Here is a 26758-nt window from a genome sequence, read left to right on the forward strand (position 1 = left end):
CAAACCGAATTCAAAAATACATCAAAAGAGTCATACAACATGACCAAGTGGGATTCATCCCAGGGATGCAAGGATGGCACAACATTCGAAAGTCCATCAACATCATCCACCACATCAACAAAAAGAAAGACAAAAACCACATGATCATCTCCATAGATGCTGAAAAAGCATTTGACAAAGTTCAACATCCATTCATGATAAAAACTCTCAGCAAAATGGGAACTGAGGGCAAGTACCTCAACATAATAAAGGCCATCTATGAAAAACCCACAGCCAACATTATATTGAACAGCGAGAAGCTGAAAACTTTTCCTCTGCGATCGGGAAATAGACAGGGATGCCCACTCTTCCCACTGTTATTTAACATAGTACTGGAGGTCCTAGCCACGGCAATCAGACAAAGCAAAAAAATACAAGGAATCCAGATTGGTAAAGAAGAAGTTAAACTGTCACTATTTGCAGATGACATGATACTGTACATAAAAGACCCTGAAGACTCCACCCCAAAACTACTAGAACTGATATCGGAATACAGCAAAGTTCCAGGATACAAAATCAACACACAGAAATCTGTGGCTTTCCTATACACTAACAATGAACCAACAGAAAGAGAAATCAGGAAAACAACTCCATTCACAATTGCATCAAAAAAAATGAAATACCTAGGAATAAACCTAACCAAAGAAGTGAAAGACTTATACTCTGAAAACTACAAGTCACACTTAAGAGAAATTAAAGGGGACACTAACAGATGGAAATGCATCCCATGCTCATGGCTAGGAAGAATTAATATCGTCAAAATGGCCATCCTGCCCAAAGCAATATACAGATTTGATGCAATCCCTATGAAACTACCAGCAACATTCTTCAATGAACTGGAACAAATAATTCAAAAATCCATATGGAACCACCAAAAACCCCGAATAGCCAAAGAAATCCTGAGATAGAAGAATAAAGTAGGGGGGATCTCACTCCCCAACTTCAAGCTCTACTATAAAGCCATGTTAATCAAGACAATTTGGTACTGGCACAAGAGCAGAGCCACAGACCAATGGAACAGACTAGAGAATTCAGACATTAACCCAGACATATATGGTCAATTAATATTTGATAAAGGAGCCATGGACATACAATGGGGAAATGACAGTCTCTTCAACAGATGGTGCTGGCAAAACTGGACAGCTACATGTAGGAGAATGAAACTGGACCATTGTCTAACCCCATATACAAAAGTAAACTCAAAATGGATCAAACACCTGAATGTAAGTCACGAAACCATTAAACTCCTTGAAAAAAAATAGGCAAAAACCTCTTAGACATAAACATGAGTGACCTCTTCTTGAACATATCTCCCCGGGCAAGGAAAACATCAGCAAAAATGAACAAGTGGGACTATATTAAGCTGAAAAGCTTCTGTACAGCAAAAGACACCATCGATAGAACAAAAAAGAACCCTACAGTATGGGAGAATATATTTGAAAATGACAGATCCGATAAAGGCTTGACGTCCAGAATATATAAAGAGCTCACATGCCTCAACAAACAAAAAACAAATAACCCAATTAAAAAATGGGCAGAGGAACTGAACAGACCGTTCTCCAAAAAAGAAATACAGATGGCCAACAGAAACATGAAAAGATGCTCCACATCGCTAATTATCAGAGAAATGCAAATTAAAACTACAATGAGGTATCACTTCACACCAGTAAGGATGGCTGCCATCCAAAGACAAACAACAACAAATGTTGGCGAGGCTGTGGAGAAAGGGGAACCCTCCTACACTGCTGGTGGGAATGTAAATTAGTTCAACCATTGTGGAAAGCAGTATGGAGGTACATCAAAATGCTCAAAACAGACTTACCATTTGACCCAGGAATTGCACTCCTAGGAATTTACCCTAAGAATGCAGCAATAAAGTATGAGAAAGACCAATGCACCCCTATGTTTATCACAGCACTATTTACAATAGCCAAGAATTGGAAGCAACCTAAATGTCCTTGGATAGATGAATGGATAAAGAAGAGGTGGTACATATACACAATGGAATACTACTCAGCCATAAGAAAAAGGCAAATCCTACCATTTTCAGCAACATTGATGGAGCTGGAGGGTATTATGCTCAGTGAAACAAGCCAAGCGGAGAAAGAGAAATACCAAATGATTTTACTCATCTGTGGAATATAAGAACAAAGGAAAAACTGAAGGAACAAAACAGCAGCAGAATCACAGAACTCAAGAATGGACTAACAGGTACCAAAGGGAAAGGGACTGGAGAGGATGGGTGGGTAGGGAGGTATAAGGGGGGGCAGAAAAAGAGGGGTATTAAGATTAGCATCCATAGGGGGGTGGGAGAAAGGGGAGGGCTGTACAACACAGAGACGACAAGTAGTGATTCTACAACATTTTGCTACACTGATGGACAGTGACTGTAAAGGGGTATATAGGGTGCACCTGGTATAGAGGTGAGCCTAGTAAACAAAGTATTCGTCATGTAAGTGCAGATTAATGATAAAAAAAAAAAAAGCAGTTCCTGTGTGGTGACCTCCGATGAGTTCTACACAATGATATAAGGGCATATAAAAGTGTAGGCAAAGGGTCTGTTTGTGTTTATACAGAGGATCAAAGCCTAATTTGCCTACCCCAAAAATGAACTAAGATACGATATGAAAAAGAACTTCCAACATCAGCACTCTCGGGAAGACTCATGCCAGAAGATGATCATCATAAAAACCCCAACAAAGATCCACGCACTGCTACAGGTGTAGATGCATTCATCCCACCAATTCCTGGACTTGCCATGGGAATGAAGAAGGAGATATCTAAGCTGGCCTGTGCATACAGTAAAACAACAAATTTGACTGGATCTATACTGTTGGAACTCAACCAAGAATTAGGAGAAGTGCAAATTGTAGCGCTCCAAAAACTTACTACTACAGACTATTTACTGTTAAAAGAACATATGGGATGTGAACATTCCCCAGGAATGGGTTGTTTTAATTTGTCTGATTTCTCTCACGAGACTGTTCAAGTTCAGTTGGACAATATCCACCATATCATAGATAAGTTTTCACAAATGCCTAAGGTGCCTAACTGGTTTTCTTGGTTTCACTGGAGATGGCTGGTAATTACAGGTATGCTTTGGTTACGTAACTGTACTCCTATTATGTTAACATGTGTGCACAATTTAATTAGTAGTTTAAAACCTATACATGCTGAAGTTACTCTGCAAGAAGATATGTCAAAGAAATAATCAATCTTCCCATGTTTTCTTCCGCCTGCTACTTCTATAGCTTTTCTTCTTCCTTCCTAATTACAACCCGTAAATAGAATGCATGCCATGTATCGAATTTACCGAGTATCATGATTCTTTCAAGTGGTAAAGACACCTCAAGACAAATGCTGGGCATAGAAGCCACAGGGCATAAATATGCAAAGAAGTAAAAAGCTAACCTTTTCAAACAATAAGGCTTCTCTCTCACTTACCAACTTTACATTTCCCTGTATGGCCCCGGAAGATGACTGGTTAGCCAGAGACGGGTAAGATTCCTCAAGGGAGGAACAACCTAAGACAGGCACAGTCGCAGGGGAGTCATCAGGTGAGAAAATGGGGATCAACAGAGGTGAGGCTTAGAATCTCCGCCCCCTGTTCTGAGAGAAATCTTCTGCATACGTGGATGTTTTATTGCCTGTATCTAGCTTGGATTAACACATAGTCTACAGGCACACACCTGATCATCTACATTTGCTCTCTTACAACACTAAACTATGTTTTCCACTTTTATGTCATATCTACCTACCACTTCAGCATTTTATTAAAAATAATAATAATAAAGAGATAAATGTGGTATGCACGTATAAATCAAGTATAAAAATCAAATGAATATTCATATTTGAAATGACTGTTTATAGTTCATAATGCATGAACAAAACCAAAAGCTTCTGTGATGACTGCCCTTGTAATGTTCACCATGTAACTTATTCACTATGTAAGAATTTGTACTCCATGTAAGAACTTGTTCGTTATGCTTCAGAAGATTGGAGACTGACAAAAATTAAAATTAGGCTTGGGGTGGGTTAATGATTGTGCATTAAGCATTCACCCCCCTATATAGAATTTTATTGTTGTTAACAACCATTTGATCAATAAATATGAGAGATGCCCTCACAAAAAACAAATAACAAACAAAAAGATTTATATATATATATATATATATACACACTTCCAATTGTAAAATAAATAAGTAACCAGGATGTAATGTATAGCATAAGGAATATAGTCAAAATATTGTAACAACTTGGTATGGTGATAGCTGGTACCTAGAATTATCATGTATATAAATGTTGAATCACTGTGTTGTATACCTGAAACTAATGTAATACTGTGTGTCAACTACCCTTCAATAAAAAGTAATTATCCAGAAAAAAAAGAAATGAGACAGGGAAGCAGCAGGGAGTAACCCCTGCCCAGTTAATGTACAGTGTATATCCTGAAAAAGGACAGTCTTACTGAGGCTTCAGGAATGTAGAGAAAGAACAGGTTGCTTGAAACTGAAACAATGTAACAATGTACCCACCACCGGGACCCAGTGATGTGGAGCAGCTTGCTGACCATAGACAGGAGTAGGCCCATTAGTTTGTGATAGGGTGTCCAGGTAACCTTTACAGAGATAGGTTAAAACACAGCTCACATTCTAGCTGAACCTGTTGGAAGCTAACAGCTCCCACTGCAACAGGCATAAAACCCTAGACATGGAGACCCAGGCAGCAGCCTTTCCCCTCCCTGCACCCGTGGGGAGGTCCATACTTTCTCTTATCCTAAATAAAACTCTGTAAATCTCCTACCTTGCTCATTCATGAAGTTCATTCTTTGACTCTGTGAACAAGAACCCGGCATCAGAAATGCATACTCCTTTTCTGGGCCTTCCTACTCTGTCACTGAGACCAGCTTTCCTTTTGCTAAGGTTGATTATCTGGCCTTCAGTCCCCTCCTCTCTGTGGCTTCCAATCCATGTCTTAATTCCATGCTCAGAGCCCGTTTTCTTGATTTATTAGATTCTTATTAAATCACTTTTTATTGCTAACTTCGACTTAAGAATTGTATGCTGCATTATCATTCACGTTTTCATGTTGCTTTGCAATTATCACCTATGTATGTTATATGTTTATATTTAATCTCCTCCAGATAAATTGCAAGCTCTTAAAAATCAGTACAGGAACTTACTACTTCTTTGGAACTTCCTCTGTACATATTCAGTGTTTTGAACAAATGCTTTAATTATTTATGTATATGGAAGAAACATGCGTTAGAAAAAAGAATCCTCATTCTAGATGTTCTTTTTCGTTGTTGCTCTTTCTTGTGCCTTCTTTCACTAGGACTCTCTGACTGCCTGAACATACATACATACATATACATGTGCACATCTATACACACATATGAACATACATATAATCTATACAAACAGTACATTAAGGAACTATAGTTTCCAAGAAGAGTAATAAAAAATTTTCATATAATCAAACTACAAATTCTTTTTATTTTTTAGATAAAGGCAGCATCTTAGGAAGCTAGAAAAGTAAAGTGTCCTTAAAATCATCAGTAAAGTACTTTTATATATGTGTAAAAGGTAACAACTGTATGTCTAAAACAGTGTGTCTATGTCCTGTCAATCACCTTCCTTCTTTTATTAGTTTCAGATAGAAGATAAACAACAAGACTGACAGTTTTGTGTCCTTTGTTGTTTTGTGTCACCATCACAAACTAGAGGATATTATGTCATCATTCAAGTCTGTCACATTTGGTGTATTGTTCTATTTGTCTTTAAGACTGTTTTCCTCATAATCTTCATAAATAAATATAAACCATCTATTGATTATATATTATTTTATTATGGAAATATTTCCCCATAAGGTAATGTCCTCTCCCACAGATGAGAGCATTTCTGCTGCTGCCAAAGCTTCCTGAATATAGAGGTATTTTGTTTTAAAGGAAAATTTATTAAATAAATGAAAAAGTAAATATGACAAGATATGTGCCTTTTCTTTTTTAAAATTCTCTCTGTATTATAGGAAAGCTATAATGAATTTACTATCTGTATAACATGTAAACCAAATAATTTAAATATTTTCAACCTAAAACCATGAAGCATTAGTGCTACAATAAGAGGTATTTTTAAAAATTTAAATTATGTTTATTTTATAGGGGATGGGGTATTTCTTTAAATAATATATATTTGTTCAGAAAATTGATTTCTGAGCTGAAACAGTAATAAAAATGGTGAAGTACAAAATATAAGAAAACTTTAATATGATAAATATAATAATTACAACTTCCTCTTTTTTTTTTCTTTCATCTTTTGGAACTTCATCTACTTCTGCATTATTTCCATATTTTACAGTGAGCTTTTATGGTATGTTTATTACTAAAAAGCAGTCTAAGTAAATGAAGTGGCTGTATAACTAATAATCAGTTTCAACAACCATGTAATTAAGTACCAAAAACATAATTTGCTATTTATTTTACATTTTCTAAAGTTTTAATGTTTTTTAAATGGAGATATTGTAACTTAGTTGATGGAAGTGAGAAAATTCAGAAAAGTGCAAAGAAGCAGAGAAAAAAAATCATCCCAAGTTCCAGCACTCCATCAGTCCCTTTTCTGTTCTATCATAAAAGTAATACCATAGGGAACACTTAATTTTGCATTCTTCTGTTTTCAGTTTGCATTTTATCATTTCCCTCTGTTAAAGGTCTCCATATTTATAATATGAAGCCTTTTTAATATTCTCCAAAAAAGTTTGTTTCCTAATGCGGATATTAAGTTTGTTTATACTTTTTCATTACTATATTTATACCTTTTTCATTACTATAAATAGTTATGATGACAATATTTTGTGCATAGATCTTGGTTAAAATTGAAATGACTCCCACTAAACTGGAGAGACCATGTTAATACTTCCCTATAATTGACAGCCTTTTCTTTTGATTTTTCTTCCTTTCTTGTAGTAAAATATTTTCAAATGATTTTCTGAAGAAAAGGAAATGGATAGTATATATCTGAGACCTTGTATATCTAACATGTTTTTCTATTGCAATATCATGTGGAGGATAAATTGGTTGGTTATAAAACTTTTGCCTTCTAACCTTTCATCCTCAAAGTTGTGATGAAATTGCTCCATTCATTTCAGGGACTTAATAACTTTGAGAGTGAAAACACAGATTAATTTTAGCCATAGAAATTATTCTACTAATGTGTCTTCAGTTACGGTTGTTATAGTGTTATTTTACTCAGTAATTTCTGTGTGTTTTCACATGCATACACACACACAAAAGGCTGTGTACATAGTTTCTTTTGTTGCTTGTATTAACCTTTCTTATTCATTCTGAAAGATCTCAAGTTGATTATCTTCACTACTGTTTCCATTTTTCACTACATTTGTATGGCTTGAACTGCTGCCTTTACTTTGGACTTGAATCCTTTTGTATTTTTAATCTATCTCCATCTCCAATACCCTGTGTTCATTATATCTCAGATTATTTTTCCTACATGTCTTTCTACTCTTTTAAGTAGTTTGTATCTTCTTGTAGCCTACTGAGGGTTTTTAACACTTGTCTAATAATTTTTCTGGCTCCTATAGCAAATTCTATTGTAATCCTCTGTAATTCTGTCATTTTCTTTTGATCTACAGTATTTTTCATAGGACCCATATTGTTTTTTATTTGACTCATTTTTATTAGTTACAGTAATGCTAGCTTCATGAGCAAACAAACTCAAACATTTCAGGAGTTAAAGGCTATAGAATTTTTATTCTCTCTGAAGTAATGTTCAGTACAGAAGTTTTTATTGTCTTGTGGCCTTTCATTCTGTTGGGATTTGAGGACCCAAAATTGAAATTCTTCATTGCCTAGAGCTTTGGAAGCCTCTATTTCCAAACAGGAAAAGGAAGAAGGCAAGTGAGGAAGCTCTGCCAACCTCTTAAAAGCCTTAATAGTGAAGTGAAATATATCACTTTACTCACACTCCATCAGTTAAATGTAATCCTCTGTCATTTTTCCAAAGTAAGAGGTTGTTGAGACAAACAGCCTCTCACTGGTCAACTACCTCCTGGATTTAAAATATAATGGAGAGCAATTTTTTTTTTTTTGTAGAAAACTCATCATCTTAGCCTCATTTATCCTCTCATAGGGAGAGATCTACCCAGATCTAATGCATGATGACTTTCAAAATGTGACTGTTGCTCTCAATTCCCTTCCTATACTACAACTAGATGGATGATAGATAAATATATTAGATCCTAGCACAATCTCCAGTTTCTAGCTTGTTTAATCACAAGTGGCTCTGTAGATCTCAGATGGGATCCCAACCATCCTAGTGAAAGTTCAGTACTGCTGTAGTCCCTGTGCTGCGCTGTTACCAAGCCTCTTCCAGTTGCCATCTTCTGCCTACATTTTACTTGTGAATTCTGAACCTCCTCAAAATACAATGTACCACTGCCACTCTCAGATCGAACTTGAATGACAGGCTATTGCTTTTATTTTACCTAATTGGTTATTATAATATAAGATCTCTGGGTCTCAGTGGGAACAGAATTCTGGTTGCTTCAAAAAGCAGCACTATTTGGTATTTGAAGGCTTTTATTTTGTCCAGTAGAGAAATCTCAGAAAGTATTTGCATCATAGGGCTGTTCTAAATGTGTTGCAGAATATACAAAATAAATGCAGTTTTATAGGAGATTATTTCTCAAACATGTATTTTTCTTATTCTCTGCTGTGTTGTAAGTCTATTTTATACACTCTTTCCTTTCATACGGTCCTCATTATTTCAGTGAAAGCTCTCTAAGAGAGAGCCAGGATCTTTTCCACAGTGTGGGCTGGTTGTTGGACTGCTTCAGTCTCTAAGGCCAAGTCAAGCTCAAAGCCGGTAAGTCCAGATCTCAAGGCTTCATTTGAAAGCTGTGAGATCAGCAAGCACAGGAGCTTTTGAAGCAGTGCACATCACACTATGGATTTCCCTCCTGAGAATTAGCAGCCGTGGTGTGTACTATAGTGCTTTCTCTCTGGGCTTCAGAAGGCACCTCCGCAGTAAATCTCATTTCAACCCAGCTACAAAGTAGGAATTCAAGGGTACTGCTGAACCATTATATTGAATGCAATAAACCACAACGTGCTCTTTTATTATAGATTTCATATGATGTATATGAAATTTGATGTATATTTTTAGTCTTTTCAATAAGTTTTAGAATATTGCTTGTGTGAATTACTGAAAAAGAGTCCTTTTCCACATTCACTCCTAAAAGTCTTTTATCAAATTAGCTTTCATTAGTCACCCCTCATGTGTCCTGGGCTTCTCAGCTTCAATCATTTCCATTGTACAATGAATTTTTGTCCTACTATATTTTAAATTGCTCCCCATTTATTTATACAACTATTTATATATGCAACATATGTACATAGAAGTGTATTTATATAAATTATATATACAAGTAATTGTATATATTATTTATATGTAATATGTATGTATAGCATAATGTAAATGTGAATTTTTTCTAAAATTTTTTCCTATCATTGTAGTAAAATATTAAGACATATTGCCTCCTCTTTTTTTACAGTCAATGAATTTCTCTGCCTTATGTGAAAATTTGTTAGAAGCAAAATCTGAGTGCTATACTTTTTTTACACATTGAAAAATTTCTAAAAGTTAGCACATAATTGAATATGAATTAGCACTTTTTAAAAGCCGATTAGGGTAAGTAAAGACAAATCAAATTATATAATGTACAGAAAGAACATTTAAATAGTATAGGACATGCTTTCATTTAAACTTAGAAAATAGGATGTTATCATTCAAATTCTATATAGTTAATTATTATTTATTTTTATTGCTCTGAGATTTATTACATTCCCATTGAATTTAGATTTATGAGAAAATGTATTTTTAGAAACAGTATTCATGATCATTATAAACTTGCTGATTATTTAGAAACAGTATTTATTTTCTGGAAGATTCATATAAAATTCCTCCCCACGAGAAGGGAAAAAATAGTAAGAAATGGAAAAACAGTTAAAAAGTGGAGAAATTGGAGGGAGGAAGCAAGATTAAGTTGTTAAATTTTCAGTAACAAATGTGTATGAACAATGAAAAATATTAAACATAATTCATAGAAATTTATGAACTATATTATTAAATAAGTTGAGATGATATTGATGTCTTATGGTTGTACCTAAATTTCGAAAGTATAAAAATAAGTTTCTTGAATGTATTAACAGGTGCTAAGATTTTCCAAGTTTGTATACTATAGAATTTATTTCACACAATAATTATGTTGTCACCTAAATGAAGGCAGAACTATGAAAATTTAATCCAAATTTCAGGGTGTAGAAAATGAGACTTTGGGATTATTAGAAACATGCATGAACTAGTGGAGCTATTTTCTACTCCAATGTAACAAATATCAAGTCAAAGCTTTCACAGGCTATGGGGCTTTATAAAGTAACAGGATTACAAATACCAAAGGCTGTTTCTCTATCTAATGACTGCAGATGTTTTTCATTCCCAATGTACCTTTGTGTATGCATTTCTATAATAGCATGGCATATAATCTTGTCTCTTTGATATAAATGCTCAATGAGAGTTATACCACATGGCTTCATATGGTGGCATTATGGTGGGATGTAAAAAAATGAATTTCATATGTCTGTGAGGAGACTAATATATTGTAGGTTGTTGGAAAGAATGAGAGCTTACAGAAACTGTTTAGTTCAAATAATATTTCATTTTCTTGTTCTATGAATCCAGGCAAATAGTGAACTATATCAAATTGTGAACTGTATCAAATGCTAAAAGATATTTTCTCAAAGAAAATAAGAAATAACATAACAAACACCTAGGGAAATACTGTTTCAAAGAAGCAGACAAAATGTTCACAAACTTTCATTTGTGGGAGATTGGGAAGAAAAGTCTTGTCTGTATAAGGTCTTTGAAAATGTAAATCAGAATTTTATAATTATTAAATTTTGATGATTATCTATTACAATCTTCCCTCATGAAACTATTCATATTAGACATTGAACAGATGTAATATATATTAAATGCAATTGTGTGCTGTTCATGGGAGGATGGTTTTAGTAAACATGGCCTTTATTCACCAAACTAGAATGTAGTTGCACATATAGCAGCTTTTGGGCACTTGATATCAGTAATAAATTATAACTGACATTTTATGTTTATAAATTATTTAAACTTTGAGATGTAATGAAAATTTTGGAGACTAAAGTTGCTAAAATTGGACTTTCCTATTTTATTTTCAAGACATGTTTTACTGATATGTTACTAACTAGTAATGATACATTTATTTGATATTTTTTTTCAAATACAGAGTATATCAAATCAGTAGATAATTGAATCTTTGGGATTTTAGGTCTGAATTTGGTTACTTAAGCTTCTGTTGTGCTCTTATGCCATCTGATAAATGGTATATTCTTTTCTTTGCCCATTAATTTTTTTATCCAGGCAAGATGATACTGGGGAAAGAGAATCATCTGATGTAAGATGTTTTATATGTTGCATTATTATACACACACAGTAATATACTACTATTTTTCCAACTCATCCAGAATGGATTTTGTCATTTAGGATTTCACCTTGATTAATTAGACGTGTGTTCACTTTTTCATGACTTTGTGTTACTCTCCCTAACTACTTGCTTTTTCATTCATTTGATGAGAATATGAAACCTAGAGGAAAGAGAAATTATTTTGAGTGTATGCATACTAATTTTCTAAAGATGGAACACATTTGATTAAGCAGTTTTTGTTGAATTAGGAACTTATAAATGACAATAGTTTCTACATAAAATTCAGTCAAATTAGAGCTACATATTGAGCACAAAGTGTAATTCATATCAGAAGATTTTAAAATATGGATAAATAATATCATTAATAAAATTAAAGTATAACTCATTATTGGAAAACAACTTAAAAACCTAATGAAGTTTTTTTAATAAATAAAAGCATATAGAGAGTATAATATACCACTGAGTTAGTGATTCCTGATCGCTGAAATCAGGAATTATTTATTATTTGAATTTATAATTGTTAATGTTAAGTATAACTCCTAAGTAAATTTCATTGGTAGATAGATTTCTGAAGTCATACAAGGGACTGCAAAAGTCACTTAGGACATATTCTCCTGCAATGAGGGAAAGACATTCTTGGCAGGAGACAAGGTACCATTGTTTGAACAACTTTTTTGACAAGGCTCACAATTTCATGAGCTTGCTCAATACAATTGTAAAGAAGTCAATAAATAGTCCCGAATTAAACCCAAATCAACCTCTCTCTAAGCTTCTAATCTTCAATGGCTTTGAGCTGGCTATAAATGATTTCTCATTCAGTAAACAATTACTACTTCCTCAACTCAACATTCTCTTTTAAAGTGAATATATTCCCAAATTATAAAAATATGTGAATTTTTCATATATGGTCTGTAGACTTGGAACTACTTTTATTCTTTCTCAAAATGTACTATACAGATTATCAGAGAGGTGAAATTAGTATATATTGATAATATATGGGTGTGTGTGTGTGTGTGTGTGTGTGTGTGTGTGTGTGTTAGTGTTAGCAGCATTTTCCTTTTACCGCAGTTATCTTAGTGAAAATCTCTTTGGAATTCTTAAATGAGGGCTTCACATTTTAGAAGATTTCATCATTGTATAAGAACTATAGAATGTTTTTCATAATTGAAGAGAGTTATATTAGTCTATTTAATAAGATATATAATTTTACTTTAAATTATATTAAAATGAAATGAATATTACATATATTTGGCAAATACATACACACATAATTAATACAAACTGTACTGACATTTTTTATTCTAAAGATTTTATTTAGTAGATAATGAACAATAGTTCACCTCCTGTTTTGTAAAACTAATGTTTAGCTCATACCATAGAGGATGATACAGTCAATAGAAAATAACTAGTGTTTCTTCTATAGATATTTCTTCTTTGTTGAACCCAAGGCACTGTTGAGGAAAACATGTCCATGAAGAATAGATTCACAATTCTTTTTCATAATTTAGTAAGTTAAGTAGATTTTTTGTATCAGAATGCACCAAAATTACGGCTATTTTAGAGAAAGTATGTTTTCTGCTCTTTTCCAGTATTCCTGTATATCTAATTTTTTATATAGAAGCATTAATGCATAAGTAAAGTAGTACAAATAAGCCAACAGTGTGAAAGCAGAAACTGTTCACTGCTCATTAATATCTCTCTTTCCTGTGCATATAGGTAAACTGCACTTGCCAGCTTCCCTTGAAGTGTGGCCATGGGCCTAAACATTGGATGGAAGCTAAAGTGTTATGTGCACTTCTAGGCCTCTGCTATTAAAATTTCTTACACCTGCTTCCCCAGGCTCACATTCTCTCAGAAGACTTTCACTGTCAAAAGTTAAAGACAGCAGCCTGAGTCCCCGATGCTTCTGTGTGTGCAGTGCCCTCCACCAGTAACCCTGAGCAGTCCTTCACTGTTAATGTGTTAGAAAAACTGCCTATACTTTAAACCACTGAAACGCAGCCCTACATCAAAAAGCAAATCCATAGTGTAAACTCAGCTGGTACAGAATCAAGATGGTTAGCTAGAGATACAGAAAAACATTAAAGTGTAGTTGTTTTAACTTTACAAAGTTCTTTTTGCCATATGACATTGTCAAAGTAGGAGTAAGATAAGCCTGCTTACTATCTTGAAGAGAAGGTGTAAATTTGCAACATATGAACCCATAGATTTAGATTTGCAGGCCTGGGCCACTATAAAGTATAGGATGACAACTCAACTGTTGTAGATTTTAAAAATTTCAGTTACATAATTCAAATTATATTAAAATTTAGAAAGAGATTTAGGATGGGGTCTTAGAAAAATGAGTTTTGTTTGAATTGTGAACATTTATTATATTTTATTTTTTTATCTCTATCTTAGATAAGAAATTAAAGAATTAGCATCTAAAAATCAAAAGCTGCAAACTCCTTTTAAGTCAAACTTTACAAAATGAAAATTTATCAGTTGCGAGGAATCTGTACATAAAATTTTCAAGCTCATTGTCATGTTAAAATATGTCATTTTTTTTCTAAAGTATACTCTCCTTATTTATCTTACTCTAAGAGATGATTCACCAGGTGCACCTGCCATTCTCTTTATTCATTGTGCTTTCACTTGTTTATTCACTCACTTATCTGATAGAATGGGAATGATACTCAGCACTATGCTTATTACTGTGTGCAGTGGAAAACAGTCTCACCCATGGCTGGCTGCTCCAGGTGATTACCGTACAATAAGACGCATGGTACATATCAGCATATAAAGAATGGACCATGCAGTGTTCATGTTTAATCTCATTGACTCAACAAAAAATGATTGAACTTCATGCCTTTTCCTGCTCTGGAAGCCTGAAGTAAAATGTGAATGTTGGGGGTGGTGGTGGGAGGTAGACAACATGGGAGTATTTACTAAGAAAGCACTATGTTAATTAGCTTAGATGGTAAGTATTGCCTGGAGACATGCAGAGGAAATATTCCTTTATGCAAAGAGGCATGGTTTACTCACTATATTTGAACAAGTGCTTATGTATTTCTAAATTATTAGACATTTTGAGGAGGGATGGGGAAATAGACTAGAACAATTAACATTTCATATGTTTAGGACCCTGTGTTACATAAGGAAACTATCAACAAAACAAAAAGGCAGCCTATGGAATGGGAGAATATATTTGCAAATGATATATCCAATAAGGGACAGTTTAAATGTTACCTCATAGACAGGGTAATAGGATAGGGATATAGGTGGTTGTGTAACTGGTGTATGTTCATGGCTTTAGGACTTAAACAGACTAGAAACACAGAGGGGCTTCCCTCAGGAGAGATTATGAGGAAGACACTGAGCAAGAGGGACAAGGCTTAGCGAAGACAGGAAGATTGGAAAATTGGAATATCATGGAGTTTATGTTCATTCCTCAAATATATCAATAAATTTTCTATTCCCAATTTTATTAATTTTTAGTACATTTTAGGTATAGTAACATTTTGCTTTTTTAAATGTTTCATAATGAAAGAGTACAAATATAGGAATAAGACTGGTGACTTCTTTTTTTTATACATTTGAAGTAAGAAAAGCTGGCGTTTAAAAATGGAAATTCTACTACTTCCTTCAAATAGTGACACAGTTTCCAGATTTATTGCTTGGGGTCTGTTAGCATTTTAAAACTCCATTTACTAAGGTTTCAGTAAAAATTCAGCCCAAGCTGAAACGTGGTATACCAAATATCAGCTCTGGAGCAAAAGTTGTTTTTACCAATTTTCCAGAAGATTGATTTGGATTGTTTTATGTTGTATGACTGTAAAAAAGCTAAACAGAAAATGATTCAGTATCTTGATATTTTATTCTCTGTTAACTCCTTTGTTTCTGACAATCCATAGTACTACTATATATAACACATGCTCATTATAAACAGTATATAATTGTACTATTAACAAATAAAATATTTGGCCTATTAACAAAAACCACTTTTATAATTAACCTAAGAGTGGCTTAATTTCCTACTTTATCTTACCTCTTTTACAATATCTAGTGGCATATTTTGACATCATACATGTCAATATATCAATTGTAAGATATCAGAAGAGTTAAGCCCTGGATCTGTGGCCCATTTGAGCTTTCTTAGAGCTTATTTGATTTTTTTTTTCCTGTCTGATTTATTAGTATACAGATTTAATTAACAGAAAAATCATTCTGGTATACTGAAACAAAGTTGACCTCACTGAAGCTTTAATTCCTTGTGATAGTCCATACTCTTGGGTATAGTAGAGATTTCAGCTGAAAAAAAAAAGGGGGTTTTAGCAGATTACATGAGCAATACGGTTAGTGACCAGTTCTAGAGAAATAAGTAGGACAAAGCTGAGTAGGTGAGGTTTAGGTGAACAGTGTGCAGAGAACAGGCCTATCCTATCTTAGGAATTGGGAAACAAAGCAGAGTGCTGGTCTGGGCAACCTTAAAATAGCAAAGTCAGAGTTACTGGAGGGAGTCAATTATCAGGCAGCAAGCATCCAAATAAAACTTGGTATTGAATCAATGACCATAGATTCTTAGATACAGCTTTCTCATAGGCAGATGTTGGCTTGTACTGACACATCGTAACTCCCTATAGGGAACAAGTAAGGACCCCTGGGTGGTGGGGACTTAACCTGGAAACAAAGAGAATAAAGGCTGACATGCCTATGATTCTGGATATCTCATCACAGTAGTGATGTTAAACTTACGTTACAAAATAGAACTTACTGGTTGGTAATGAATGTATATGAAAAACTGTTAAATGTATGCAATGATTGAGCTAAAGTCCTATGGGTATAGGATAGTATGCTTTTAGATACAATTTATGCTCAACATTGAGATTTAAGTAGCCAAGATGACCCTTTAAACAACTTTATAATCTTAATGTAGGTTTTTCCTTTAGTCTATAAAATACAGTGAATTATGATAAAATCATTCAGTATGTAACATTTACTTAATATGTAGAATTTTCTAAAATAATGTTAATATGTACAATTATAGAGTATAATATGCAGAAGATTGATGATCTATATATTAAATTTAATAAATTATTAATGGGCATCTCTGTATACCATGATCTGTGTAAGGCCTTGTGGGAAATACAAAAAGATATAAAACAATCCTGATTTGGAGAAATTTTAGGTCAAACGGGCAAACTAGAAAAAAATTGCAAAAACGAGGTTGTTATTTGCTACATTTTTATAGTCTCTTAAAAGTGATTACATAATTAGTTTTTTTATCATTATTTAAGCACCTTGTGTGACATGAATTATTACTCACTGGAGACCAATTTAAAGATACTTTAAAATGTTTCTGCCAAGAAGTATGTGATCACCTTTACAAATATAACATTTAAAGAAAGAAAACTAAGTATGCACAAATTGATACTAGGTTCTTAATAATGTCAGATAAATCCAATAGTACTAATGTTATTGAATTATTTTGGTTTAAAACATAATATACAATTTACTATGTCAGTAATTTTGTAAGAAATTAGTATAATACAGAACTAAAATCCTCCAAGTAATTGTCTAAGAAATTTTTATTTTTCCCAACATGAATTGAAAATATGCATTTGTATGATTGATAAACCATTTAGAATCAAAGATATACTGGGAAAATAATTTTTATCCAGAGTTAAGTATTATTTAATAGATTCTTACTCATTGGCCAGTGCTTCTTATTTGCAGCTAAGATTAAATCCTCCAAAGCCCAGAGTTTTGAACTATTAAATCACCTCACCGGTGGGTGGCAGGCACCTTAGCTGATGAGGCATGACCTCAGAGTAGCCTTCTTAACCCACTAGCTCATTTTTAATCTCTATGATGTGTGAGCAATTACCTTTCTTTCTTTTACTACACATACTCATTTCTTCTCTCCAATTATTCCTAGCGTTTTGAATTTTTTTAATGAAATCTTTGAGATTTTATTATTTAAGAAAGACATGTACATAACTGCACATTCTGTGTTCTCAAAGGAAAGCAATATATTGTAAAGATGGAATTCACTTGAACTAACAATATTACAGTTCTTTAGGTTCATAATAAATTTTGGACTTTCTATGTAAGAAACTAAAATAATATGGATTGTCTCTGATTAGCTACTACCTTTTGTGTTCATTTGGAAACTAACATGACAGTAGCTTCAGAGATTAATCATTTAGTATTTCAACTCATTTTCCAATGAATTATCACTTTGTTAAAAATTGTTGTATCATGATGTTTCTAACTCCTTTATGCTCAACAGTGTCTAAACATGACACTTTATTTCTCCTCTTTTTGGTTTCTCTCCCATCAGGATCCCGTGGAGATATATCAGGAGGACATGCTAGTTCAGTTCTTTCTCTCTCTGTTCTTACCATGTACAGACAGTTTGATTCTGTTTCAACTCAATAGCCATTCATTGCATACCTCCTGTGCAAAGAGCGATGGTGCAGGGTGCTGAGATGGGCAAGACAAGGATCCTGCTCACGGGGAGCCCACTGAGTTATATTATATTCCTCTTTGGACTATTAAAGGTTTTTCTTTATTCTTTCATACATAAAATACTATGATAAAGTGAACTGCAGATGACATCATAAGTACTTACAAACCTAGAAAGGTAAAATCTGTGAATGTAAGATTTTTTTTTAAAACAGCTCCCTAGGCAGCTGTTTTGTTTTGGCAAATGAATTATCGAGGAAATTAACACAAAAGTAATCCCTTTACTCAGTGTGTCCATTTCTTGCTTCTTGGGAATATAATTTCTGATTTTGAAGATATATTCATATATTTCAGTTCTCAAAACGATATTCCTTATACTTTCATTCCATTATTATTATTATATGCCTGGGTTCATACAGTTCATCAACAGAGCTTACATCAAAATACAGGTATTTTGCTTTTCAGTGCCTAGTTTTTAGTCAAGTCTGGTAGAAGTCATAAAAGAGGTCAAAATACTATATGATTCCATAAGCTGAATCAATTGAGACATTTCAGACACTAAAATATTTAGGTTCCCATCAGGATTCCAAACCCAAAATATTTTGATATATCATTGTAGACTTATTTTAAGGCACTTTACATACTATATGATATCATTCATTTTCCATCATAATCCAAGGATGGAAATGAATCAGGAATTATTCCACAGGAAACCTGACCTCATGCAAGTGCCTAGAGCAGGTCTTTTTATTCCAAAGTCATGCTTTTAAGCTTTACTCCATGCAAATGTTTGAAATATAAAAGCTTTATGTTTGTATGTATTGAGTAATTCAGTTTGACTTCAGTGATGTTGTATATTATCCATGAAACAGTCCAAGCAAAAGAGAGTTAAATTCCTTTGGCCAAGATTCACTGAAAAATTTAAGCTCTGTTTCTTTGTCAGTAAGATCTATGTTAGTGGAAATGAAATTGAACACAGTGGGGAGTAGCATGTTTTACCCATATGGTATTGTGGCAGCAATCTGAGGTTTTCCTTTTCGGTGACCTCTTTTTTAAAAAACCAAGAAATATATGATAAACATTTCTAAAATAAATCATAGCTTTGAAACGTGGTTGCTAGAACATAGGTCTTATTGGGGAAAAAAATCTGTGCCCCACTGTTTTCCTCTGGCAACTGGACAAGGTATTTGTAGCAGGGCATGTAGGAGATGGAGAACAAATTAAATATTTTTTAAAAATGTGTACTGTATCTTATGTAGTCACAAACAATCATAATCAGACTTGCTTATTTTTTATATTCAATAAAAATAAGTCTTGAAAATATATGCAAGTATATGTGTCCTTATAAAATTAGTGTTAACAAAGACCAGTAGCAGAGAGACTATAATCATTAAAGTGTGCATTATTTGAGTATGTGGGATAATTTTTTAAAATATATTTAGAGTCAAGAAAATTTATAATTTTCCAAATATTATATATTTTATAGTTGCTCTTCTCAAAAAGAATATAGAGAAGGTGCAGGGAACTTAAGAATATATGGCACTAAGGATTCCCCCTCCTGCTCTGACAAATGTAATTTAAGCTTTGATATCCTAATCATTTCCATTATTCCGTAGAATGTCAATAAAATTTTTTAATTGAGTTTTATTATAGATTCATTCCAAGCTGTGAGAAATAATACAGAGATATCTCATGTACCTTCCACACAAATAACATCTTGCAAAGGAGTCACAACTAGGAAATTTATCGATAGAGTCCGATCTTACTTGGGTTTCCATTATACTGTCCTACACATGCTCATTTGTGTGTATGTGTGTAGTTCTATTCAAATTTATTACTTGTGTCGGTTCATGTGTCCATCATCACAGTCAAGATGCAAAGTAGTTCTGTCACTAAAAGGATCCCTTGTGCTGTCCTTCTGTGAGCACACTGATGTCCCTCCCAATTCCCTCCACCTTTTACTGTCCTTAACCCTTGGTAACCACCACTTTCTTCTTCATCTCTATAATTTGTTACTTCAAGACACTATATAAGTTGATTTCATCTTAATTAATTTACATATTTTTTTAGTGTATCACTCTATATACTTTCTTTATAGTTGTTCCAGATATTGAAATATATATATATATGTAACATCGTAGTCTACTAGTAGTGATGTTTTACCACTTCAGGTATGGAAACCTTACTTCCATTAGGTCACTTTGCCCTGCTCACTTTTTACTCGTCTTCAGTATTCTTTCTACGTATGTTGAACATTGCATCATTAATGTTATGATTTTACTTTCAACCATCATAAAATCCAGAAAACTCAGGAGGAGAAGGATATTCTATATTATATTTACTCATATTGTTGTTTTTTCAGTTCTTTCATCCTTCTTGATGTACCAAGATTGTTCTTTTCTGTTTGAAGAACTTTTCTTTAAAACAGATCTGCTAGATAAACGTTTTCTTAGTTTTCCTTTTAAGAATATATTTATTTCCCCTTGATTCCTAAAGGTTAGTTTCACTGAATAATCATTAATTGTTGATAGGTCTTTTCTTTCAGCACTTGAAAAATGTGCCACTGCCTGTGGCCACCATAATTTCAAATGAAAAATCATGTGATTAGTGTTCTCTTATAAGTAATACATCTTTCTGGCTCCTTTCAAGATTTTTTTGTCTTCAAATATCAGGAGTTTATTGATGTATCTTGATGGGGACTTCTTCAGGTTTATCCTACTTGAGATTTGCTTGTCTTCTTGATTATGTAAATTTATTATCTTTTGCCAAATTTGCAAAGTTTTCAACTATTATTTCTTCAAATACTATTTAAGCTCTACTCTCCCTTCTTGGAGTTGTGATACCAGTGTTAGATATTTTGTGATTGTCTTGTAGATCCCTGAGGCTGTTTAATCTATTTTCTTTCTCTTGTTCAGATTGTGTGAATTATATTGCTCCATATTCTGTCATCTGCACTGTACTATTAAGCCAATCTGAGTTTTATATTTTATTTTTGACTTCTGTAATTTTCATTTGGTTGTTTTTTTATAACTTCTATACTTTGCTGAGATTTCCTGTTTCTTTGTTTCAAGATAATTAATAATTGCTTGTTAAAGTATTTTTATGTGACTTCTTTAAATTATTTGTCAGATAATTCCAACATCCATTTCAAGTCAGTGTTGGCCTTTGTTGATTATTTTTTCTTATTCAAGTTTTGATTTTCCTGTTGTTTGGTTAAACTGGTGATTTTCTTTTTTTATTATATGTTGGCCATTTTGACTATTATGTTAGGAGACTGGATCCTATTTAAATCTTCTATTCTAGGAGGCAGTCATCCTGTTTAGGTTTAGGACACAGGTGCCAGCTTACATTTGTGGTCCATAGTTTTACCAACAATTTAATTTTCAGAGCCTTTGTGGTGCTATTTGGTTAGTGTGAGTTGTTTAGTACCACTGGAGGTTACACTGATTTCTGCTGGCACCACCAAAGAGGGCAGAGGTAGGCCAGACTACCTGATTGCTCTGGGGTAAGTGGTTCCCTAGCTCGTGGGAAGACCAATTCAAGGGCTGGGTACTTGTCATAAAGAGATCACCCCTCTGCCTGTGCTGCCTAATGACCACTGTCCCTAGGTAGCCAAGAGGAGTCTCCAGCCCAATGGGGAAAGAGATGGATTTCCATGGCTACTGGTTGTCAGTGGTGCTCCCACTTGATCCCCCATGGGTGGTCCAGTCTCTCCCAAAGTTGCTGGCAGGACTCCCACTTGATCTTTGATAAACATGAGTCTATCTAGACCACCTTCTGTTGCTGTGCTGTGTTTGGGAGAAGCTGGGCCTCATTACTTTTTACTGTGTTTGGGGAGTCACTGTGCTGCTCCTTAGGTCCTGGTGTCTAACCAGTCCTCTTTCCTCTTTCTGCCTTCCAGAGTACTTCTTAGTTGTCTTGTGCTTAATTCCAGGTTCCACTGTACTTACTGGAGTAGCTGTACTTAGTGGATCATAGGATGATATTTAAACTTTTTAATGTTTCTACCAAAATGAGTCAAGAGGAGCATAAATCAGCAAGATATTAAGAGATGATCTGTGAAAACAAGCATTCTGTGTAGAAAAGGTGGTTGAACCAAATATTTTTAAAGTATGGGACAGACAGTAGTCCAGCAAATGCAACAACCAATGACAGAGAATCTAAACATCTATACCTGGAGGTGCTTTTCAGCTGAAAGGAAGCTATGGTTTAAAGCTCAACAGGTGTCACTACTGTAGAAAGCTTTCAATATGCTAATGTTTGTTGTTGGTCTTTTGGAAGAAATGTACCAGTTTTCCCAAATTTATCTGAGCCTAGAAGTGAACTCTTGTTTATAATTTTTCTTGGCACTAACATTTCATAAAAGACTGTGGAAGGAAAGCCCTTTTTATCACTGGCAACATCTACTTCATCCAAAGTATTGCACTAGATGCAATCACTTAATTAAAAATGTTATTTTTGAGAACATTAAGGAACACCTAATTCTACTTTGATTTTTAAAATATCTGATAAAATATTTCAATACATTTAAAACTTCATTTAAATTGTTTCAGGATATGAGAGTTAGACAGATGGCCAAAGACAATGTTTATTGTATTGTGCTAAAAATATGTAGTCCAACAGTACTGACTTTTTCTAATGTTATTTGCATTTTCAATATTATCTCTTTCCAGCTTTAAGGGACAATAGGATTGAGCTGGTTCGGGCTTCCTGGCATGAATTGAGTATCAGCGTCAGTGATGTGTCTCTCTCTGATGAAGGACAGTACACCTGTTCTTTATTTACAATGCCTGTCAAAACTTCCAAGGCCTATCTCACTGTTCTGGGTAAGTGCAAGGGACTCACACTATCTGATCACAAGCTAGAGAGATGTGTACTGCTATAGCAACATGATCCAACAGCAAATATACATTTGAGAATCATATTAATAGGTGTAGTTTAATCTCTGCTCTGCTACATTATAACAAAAGGCATTTAAAAATCATTTACTTTCCCTGTTTTATAAATAAACCAAGGGAGGTGTAAAGATTTGTATGATTTCCTGAGAGCCCACAGCCATTTTGTTCCTTGGCCAGCCATACACACCATCTTTCAATTTCCAATTAAATCCCTTTGTGTCAAATAATCTGCATATTGTACATATGGTGACCCTTTTATAAAGTGATGAAATAATGAGCATAATGAATTCTACTGTCTATAGGGTGCTCTTCCATTTTATCATATCAGTCACTGAGTGGGGCCTTTCCAAAAATTTTATGGGTTTCAAATATGACCCCTTGGTGTTTTACTGCATTTAAATGACCCTGGCATTTCTATGTGTTTCTTGCTTTTGAACTTTGTAGTTTTCTAGATCCCTAAATAAAGTTCATAATGTCACTTATGCATGCAACTTGTAACCTCTTCGTACTTTTATTCTCTAAAAATTGGGTCATTTTCTAAAGGTTAAAGTGCCAAAAAAAAGCAACACACTCATAGAGAGTCCAAGGAAATAAAGGTGCAGCTCAGCTTTCTGCAAATCCACCGAAGTTAGTGACCCAATCAGCTGAAATTGCTACAGTTCATTGAAACACACCTGTGTCCTGAGCAAGTTAGAAAAATTTAAAGATTTTGATTTTTGCCCCTGGCTTGCCTTCTTTTTTGTGATACACAAAGGCATAACAGTATATTGAAAAGAACTAATGCATACTGTTCTTTTGGTTGGGAATATTGAAGTTAATCCAGCTAGTGAATTGGTTTTGTGCATAGGATATAAAATATGTTATTTTGCAAGTCCCACTGGAACTATATTATAAAATCTTCACAAATTTGCTATTAAAGACAAAATATACCCACCAACATGGAGTATTTCAGGATAATAACTGCCAAAAGTTAATGTATTGTCCTGTAGAGAGCCAACCTGAGACGCTAAGAATAGGTAACTGGCTGATTTTTGGTTTATTAAATGATAGTATGACATAGTTTTTTAAAAAAGCAATGTGAAGCTGAACAACAACTAGCCAGCTAATCAGAGTATGCTTATATGTTGTTTATCTATGTTACTCTTGTTTTTTAAATATATATTTTTCTTATTGGTGCTTTCCAACATCTTGTGTTTTATTCTCTTCAAATTGAATTAAATAGTATAATAAAGGTTTTAGTCTGCCTTTATTAGTGACTAAATTTAGAAGAAATTTTAATAGACTCTGCCATAACAGAATACCCAATAAATGTGTACTGTGCTATTTAAATCACCCCTGTGCTATCTCTGTGTATTACCTGTGGAATAGAAAAGGTAATAAATGGTTAATGTTAAAAATAGGTGTCATGCTGCACAAAACTAAAATTGCATTTCTAATACAAATGACATCAAGAGATATTCTCTAGAAGAATTACAGTAATTGCAATTATTATGAATTTCTTATTACAAATGTGTTTTCTTGAATTAAGTACACTGTCAACCAAAAAAAGGCAAAGTTGTAGCAATCAGTTGTGTCTATTTGGGGTCTAAGAGATTGCAATGTGGCAACATAGACTTGGGAGGTAACCTAAATGTATGCTCTGAAGAGGGGATAGGGCTTAGGGTCTTTAAAAAAAGAAAAAGGGAATTCCATGGGGGCTTACATGAGTTGTTTAGAAAGAATCATAATTGGCAAAAACTGTTGTAACCTACATTTAGCTATACATAATTGGTTGCCGCAGCTATTCACTGGCCAAAAAGTCCACTTTGCTGCAGGCAGCAGATGTTTGACAGAATACAAAGTTTAATGTTCTGAGAACAGTTTCAGAGAAGAGAACACACGTAGACCCTATTTCCTGAATGCCCTGCCCCCCCATTTTAGTTTCCTCTCAGTCAATGTTAACTCCATTTTGTCTATGTTTACAGCACAGGGGATAATAATATCTTTTCAAGATTTAGGAATTATGAAATCAGTAATGAAAGATGCTATTTTAGTTAAATCACAGTTTACTAAAGAACAAAGAAATGCACTTTGTATATTTTTTTCCCTAATGCAAATAATCTGCCTTCTTAAACCCCTATCCTGGCAAATAGTAAGATGTATTGAATGGTTGTTTTAAAATTTACAGAGCATTTTTACAGGTAAAATTTAATTTAAAAGCTACTTTGAACTAAATGCATTTTAAATGCTTTGTGGATAATATACACATATATTCATAGATGTACATGCATATCTGTGCACATGTGTGTACATATGTGTATATACACTTGTACCTATATATACTTTCTATATCTTAAGCAGTTTATTATTCTTAATTGAGATTTTGTCAGTTAACCACCTAGTTTAGCTTTGATTGTGAAAGTAATAGTTATAACAACAACCATAGTTATATCAACCCTGGAGATTGATATTCACTTGGTTCATTTGCTTAAATTTCAGGTGTTCCTGAGAAGCCTCAGATTAGCGGATTTTCATCACCAGTTATGGAGGGAGACTTAATGCAGCTGACTTGTAAAACATCTGGTAGTAAACCTGCAGCTGATATAAGATGGTTCAAAAATGACAAAGAGATTAAAGGTAAAAAATGGAGAAAGGTCCTCAATATCAAAATTAATGTGCTGAAAATACTATGAAGTGTTAGATACAGGGCATTTACATTTTCTTTTTCAAGTCATAGTTACTTTCTGATTAAGGATAATTTGAACCAGATATATCCATTTCTTAAATTAGATAATTTTACAAACTATATTAATATAATCTCTGTGTGCTCCATTTTCCTCTTATGTAAAAGAAGTCTAAAAATAATATATACCTTGTGGGAAAGCTGGAGGCATTAAGTGAGTTAATATATAAAAAAAACACTTAGATTTGTTGTCTTGCCAATGGGTTCCAGCCCTGGGCAAGTTCACTATGGATTCAGTGAGACTGAAGAATGACAATGGAACATTCTTAGTGTAAAAGGGTTATTACCTGACTTTGTTCTACTGCAGTAGGTCGATCACTAGAATCATGTCTGCATCCAACAGTCGGCAGGTCTGTAATCCTCCTTCATCTCTGCCTTCTCCTGGAGCACTGGGCAGAGCTCTTTATGTAGTGACTCAGTCAGTAATAGCTTATTGCCTATGGGTGTAGAAGAAGTAGCCTAGCAGCAGGCCAGTTACATAACCAAGTAGTTTAGGTTCAGCTGAGGATCCTGGTCATAGGAACTTCCATTTTCCCCACATTTATGCTTGGCAATAATAAGCCCTAAGTACTTGTCAGAAATTATTATTTCAGAACTCATCTATAGTATTTAGATTATAGACAGAGAAATTAAATTACTTCTTCTACTTATTGATTTCTGGAATTACAAAATTCTGAAAAAAAAACTGGCTAAACATCAATAAACCTGATTGCTAAAAGTTCTCACACAGGGAAAAAAATGTACTTGTCTCATAAAAATGCCCAGTAGTTTAAATATTAAGCATAGTTCTGCTCTCACACCAACCTAAATTTAAACACACACTATAGAGAAAATGAAGGTTCCTGTGACCAGTATTCTTACCTGACCCTGGTTGGCTTGCTCACTGCCCAATTGTGGACAATATGTTGTTACTGACTCTATGTATAAAGAGCTCCACACAGTGCTCTGGGCTGCCTGGCTGCAGGAGAGCAGAGGCTGGAGTGGTGACAGCCAGAGTACAGAGACTGAGAGGCTCCGAGGGGGCAGACAGGCACAGAGACAGATGCTGCTTGCTGCATGCAAACTTGCTCTAGGTGGATGGGATTCTAGTGATTAACCTGCCACCATGGGAAGCAAGTTGGGT

The 26758-nt window shown here is 34.0% G+C and overlaps 1 protein-coding gene across 2 annotated transcripts in view; it reads left to right on the forward strand.

Moving 5' to 3' along the window:
* Positions 1 to 26758, forward strand: part of CADM2 (cell adhesion molecule 2) — a 338329-nt gene that overhangs the window by 149790 nt on the left and 161781 nt on the right. The window contains exons 3-4 of one of the 2 annotated variants that reach the window (XM_036898781.2): positions 22689 to 22841; positions 25392 to 25529. In XM_036898781.2, the coding sequence (XP_036754676.2) occupies positions 22802 to 22841; positions 25392 to 25529 (178 nt within the window). In that variant the 5' untranslated portion in view covers positions 22689 to 22801. Of the gene's footprint in view, positions 1 to 22688; positions 22842 to 25391; positions 25530 to 26758 lie in introns of those variants that run through there. The other variant, XM_057501862.1, reaches the window with a different exon arrangement.

This window comes from Manis pentadactyla, chromosome 1 (assembly GCF_030020395.1).
Source record: "Manis pentadactyla isolate mManPen7 chromosome 1, mManPen7.hap1, whole genome shotgun sequence".
NCBI classification, from domain to species: Eukaryota; Metazoa; Chordata; class Mammalia; order Pholidota; family Manidae; genus Manis; species Manis pentadactyla.